Consider the following 5000-nt stretch of genomic DNA (forward strand, 5'->3'; position numbering starts at 1 on the left):
ATGGTATCGCCTGGGCACCACATTCTTCGGTCCACATCTGTACGGCAGGCAAGTATTAGAGGTTGCGGAAGTTGGTTTCTGCTTGAGATTTTCAGGGGCTGTGTGGTTTGTCCTTTGCTTTTTGATAAGGGCTCCAAGGGCCTGAGAGTTGCCTTGTGTCCCTTGCCGGAAATGTTAATGCTATTCAATAGATTAAGTAAATCTAGTTCAAAGATTTTATTTATATTTGATAGATGGGTGCTTTTTAAAAAGTAAGAATTGCTGTTCTTAAGGTTTATAGGACCACAGTTGATGTTCTGTTATACTAATAGAGTAAAATAGGTAACAAATCTTGACTGATCGTCTCTTCTTCCTGCCCTCAGGGGATAACCACCAGGCACTGATATGGGACGTGCAGCAAATGCCACGCACCATTGAAGACCCAATCCTGGCATATACGGCAGCGGAGGGGGAGATCAACCAGATCCAGTGAGGGGCGACGCAGCCCGACTGGATTGCTATCTGCTACAACAAGTGTCTTGAGATTTTACGAGTGTGAGTGAGTGGAAGTGAGTGCCGATGTGTGCGTGTTTGTGTTGTAGAGTCATGCATTATTTTCTGTTTTTATAATTATTATTTTATGATTTGTGTATTTCTTATTTTATTTATTTTGTCTATTTTTTTTCTTTCTTTCTTTAGTCATGTTTCCTGCAGGATATTTTATTTTTCTTACTGATGATAAAACAAGGGAAAAGATAAGCTAGAATAGATAACATGTTAAACTTTGTATATGTTGAACCAAACTGTGGTCTCCAGTGAGCTTGAAGGTCTATAGAAACCCAAGTGAGTGTGCTAGTGTGAGGAACAAACACTTTATATGGAGTCTCTGAGTCTCGCCTACTCTTAGAGCAAGGATGGCATGGTGCTTTCAGTAGAAGGATCGCAGAGTGCATTGTTTTATGGTTGGAAAATTTTCTGGTCTGGTTTTGATTCGTGAGCTTCATAGATTGATCAAAGCGAATGGAAGGGTCTTTTATGATGAGCTTGTGGAAGTTGAGGCAAAGAACATGGGCGACTCCTTTTCCTTCTTGGCCGATCAAAGAGATTCGAGGCTCAAGTCCCTCTGGTCTCCTGCAGCAGAGATGAAAGATGAGGGGATTAGTGTACAACTGCTTATATAGAAGCTGAGGGAATGAAGAATTATGAAAGCATTACAGATTCGTAGTATTTTACATAAGTGAACAGTGTAAAAGAGAAAGAAAGAAAGAAAGAAAGAAAAAAAATCTTATTGTCATTACATCTTAGGGGTAGCATCATGCAGGCTGATAATAACAATGATAATGATAATATAATAATTTTGATAACTAAAATAATGATAATGTTTATCATAAAGCTATGTTAATGACAATGATGAAGATGAAATATAGAAAGGGAAAAATAAAAGGCAAAATCCAGGGTGTAACTCTCTCCTGCGGCAATACTGTGTAGAGGTGTAAAGAGCAACCTTTTACAGTGGTGTGACGAGACTGAGCAGGGGCTGTTAGGAGCACTCTTGGATAGCTAGACCAGCCTGGCGAAGACAACTATCCATGGGACACAGAAGTAAGATTTTTTTTTTTTTTTTTTTTTTTTTTTTTTTTTTTTTTTATGTATTCATTCATTCATTCATGTATGAGTCATGTATTAGTACTATTTTTTAAAGTATCTATATTTTGCATTCCAAACAGAATTTGTTATGATTTTGTTTTTGTGTCAATTTTTCTTTTGTTTATCATCTGAGAAGATGCCAGAATCAGAAAGTTTGGTAAAGGGCATAGAGGGATCTGTTGTGTCAGGATGCGTACTTTGGAAAAGCTGGGACTTCCTTCAGTTATACCACTGTTGTGTTTGCATCTGTGGCAATGTTACTGAACACCTGCCATCAAAGTCTGTTGGACTGTTACTTGAGGCACAGGTAGAGAACCAGAAGGTAATGGGCATGAAACATACTGCTCACCTGAGAGTGGAAGGTACATTATTGGTATGTCTGTGTGTTGGTAACTACAAGGGTTTATTTTTCAGGGTGTTGAGTTTAGCTGTGAGCCTCACCAACCTGACTGCTGTAAAGACCGTATTTATAGATAGCATAATAGATTTAAACTCACTGATCCTAGAAAAAAATTAAACCAACAGTAGTTTGTTATATGTTTTTTTTTTTTTTTTCAAACTTGTATTTCTTATTAGTTAATTTATTTCTTTATTATTTTTAAAGATTATTATATTGTATTTTTTTTTCAATTGCTAATAAATCTGTGTCTGTGCAGTTACCTTTGTATTCATAAACTGAATATATTTGCTGTCAGATTTAAAAGTTGTACATAGCTCATGTATATGAGATTGAATGATTATTTTCTTGTTTATATTGAATTGAATCATAGATGTTATTTTATTTTGTTATTTAAACTTTGTCATTCTGGACAGTATTTGTAAGTGACAGTGAAGTTTTAACATTTTATTGATAAGAGAATCCAGATACTGTAAAGGTTATAGTAAAAGACGGTATTTGCTGGTGAGTGTGTATGGAAACGATCTGTGCAATTGCAGTGTGTCACAAATGGTGAATTGAAAAGATTCAGATATTCATCTCTACTTGTAAAGAAATATATGCTAGGAGGGTGTGCAAGGAGGGTTCATAAGTGTATGTTAGAGTGGAGCAGTCTCAGCACTTTGTAGCATTCAATCCAATTTATGTTCAGGAGCACTTTGTCCTCTTGCCTTAGGTGGCCAAACACGTCAGACGTCTCCCTTTTTGTCTCATTTTCAGGAGGTGTTCAAAGTTAGCTTTACAAAAATGGTGAACTGCAGAATCAACTAATTTTAAGATAGATATTCTTTACATTATTCATTCAGTGCTTCAGTTTTGGAATTTGAATATATTGTCAAGATTGAGCAATAGGTGTTGTGTTGCATTTCACACAGTTGAGTATAATACAGCTCTCATGAAATACTTCATTTCTATCAGGGTTTCCATTTTCAAGGAATTTAGTATCCTTGAAAGGGCAGTAAAGGGAGAATTTACACCCCGTCAATATGAACACAGCTCTGGTCCCACAGTAAGAGCAAGTGAAAGAAGCTTGTGCTGAATAAATGATGGAAAAGGATAGCTTTTGGACATGGCAAGGAGTCCGTGGAGGGTGTGATTGTTATGAGTGTGAGTACAAATGATTCATCTTCTTGAGGAGATGGGAAAATTAGGGGTTCAAGTTGGTGTTATAATGGCATTGAAAACACCTGTTGTTTTGAGAGTGGTAAGGTGTGCTTCTGCCTGAACACTTGCCAAGCCAAATACGAGGAGGATACATGTAGAAGATAAAGCAAGGACTGGTCTGCATTTGTACTCTGTATTAATTTGTGTTTAAATCTATCAACCTGTCCCATATCTAGCCAGTACTAGGCTAGCTATTCATCTACAAAGTGTGAGTGTATTTTATGAAAATTCTAAGTGTCTCTGCCTAACTCCTTTGGTAGCTCGGCAAAAAATTAGAGATTCAAGCATACATGTTCACAGATGTACCCTCCAGTCTTTTCTTTTCCCAAGTTGTATATTCTTTATGTACAAATTTTATTTTAATGTAACCTGTGCATGGAAAGTGTATTACATAGATGTGTTTCTCTATCGTATGTGAAGGACCATTTTTTGGGTTTACTAGCAATTATGGTTTTACCAATTCATCCACTGTACAAATCATGTCATCAGTTTATAAAGAGAGAAAAAAAACATCCTGTTTATGTTAATTAATCTTGTGTAATTAATGTGTACCTAGATTTAAGGATTGTACAATACATTTTTATATGAATTCATTTGTTATTTTCCTTGAACCTGATGAAACAGTCCATCATCTAATGGTCAGAAAAATCCTAATATTAAATCAAATTTCAATGAAATGAAGTAATTTTCTATCAAGTACTTTTATCTGAGTAATCAGAGCAACATACATATTGATATGTTATATGATTATTGTTATTATTATTATTTTTTTTTTCTTTTTCTTTATTCCTTTGCCCAGCTTTGATAACTAATCACTAACTCAACCTTCACTACCATTTACTATAGTGCTACATGACCATAGATGTCTAGCACATCTATTTTTCTTTTAACCATTAACTATTAACCATTCTTCATTTCTGTGTCATGTATTTTTATCATTGTTCCTCCATGGAAGCGTACAGGACAAAACATGGACTTTATAAAAACAGTATGGAATGGGAATGGGAATGTTGTAGATCAAATCCCCAGACCGCTCTGCTCCCTTACGCTGGCTGGGTTGAGTTCGCATCTATAGCAGTGATTGCATTATTCTTTCTTGTGATTTGTTGGGAGTGAGATTAAACAGTTGAGCGCTTATCAGTGCTTAAACGAAATTCGTTATCTAACAATGAAGCTACATTGCCCTTTTGCCTCTCAGAACAAGTGCCAGTATGGAACGTATGGTAATTTTCATAAAAAAAGAATGCTGAATCCTGTTTGGCAACTTCTATTGTGTTTGGTTAGGTTATGGGTTTGTATTGGTATAGATAAATGTGTATGGATTGTTTATATTTTATATACACTATTTATATCATGTGTATATATACTATATAACTTATATCACAAATATATATATATGTATATATGTATGTCTATGTATATATGTAAATATGTATATTTATGTATATATACATATGTATATATGTATACATATGTATATATGTATACATATGTATATATGTATACATATGTATATATGTATACATATGTATATATGTATACATATGTATATATGTATACATATGTATATATGTATACATATGTATATATGTATACATATGTATATATGTATACATATGTATACATACATATGTATATATGTATACTTATGTGTATATACATATGAATATATGTATATATATATATATATATATATATATATATATATATATATATATATATATATATAACTTGAGCGTATGATGTTCAAGTAATAAAGGTCAAATTCAGAAAA

The 5000-nt window shown here is 34.0% G+C and overlaps 1 protein-coding gene across 2 annotated transcripts in view; it reads left to right on the forward strand.

Annotated features, from left to right (window-relative positions):
• LOC125034153 (DDB1- and CUL4-associated factor 7) overlaps positions 1-3819 on the forward strand; it is a 17363-nt gene extending 13544 nt beyond the window's left edge. Inside the window, exons 7-10 of one of the 2 annotated variants that reach the window (XM_047625824.1) lie at positions 1-48; positions 363-548; positions 1493-1581; positions 2041-3819. The exon at positions 1-48 is cut by the window's left edge and continues 70 nt beyond it. In XM_047625824.1, the coding sequence (XP_047481780.1) occupies positions 1-48; positions 363-472 (158 nt within the window). In that variant the 3' untranslated portion in view covers positions 473-548; positions 1493-1581; positions 2041-3819. The remainder of the gene's footprint in view (positions 49-362; positions 549-1492; positions 1582-2040) is intronic. The other variant, XM_047625825.1, reaches the window with a different exon arrangement.
• The last annotated feature ends 1181 nt before the right edge of the window (positions 3820-5000 follow it).

Source organism: Penaeus chinensis, chromosome 17 (assembly GCF_019202785.1).
Source record: "Penaeus chinensis breed Huanghai No. 1 chromosome 17, ASM1920278v2, whole genome shotgun sequence".
NCBI lineage: Eukaryota > Metazoa > Arthropoda > Malacostraca > Decapoda > Penaeidae > Penaeus > Penaeus chinensis.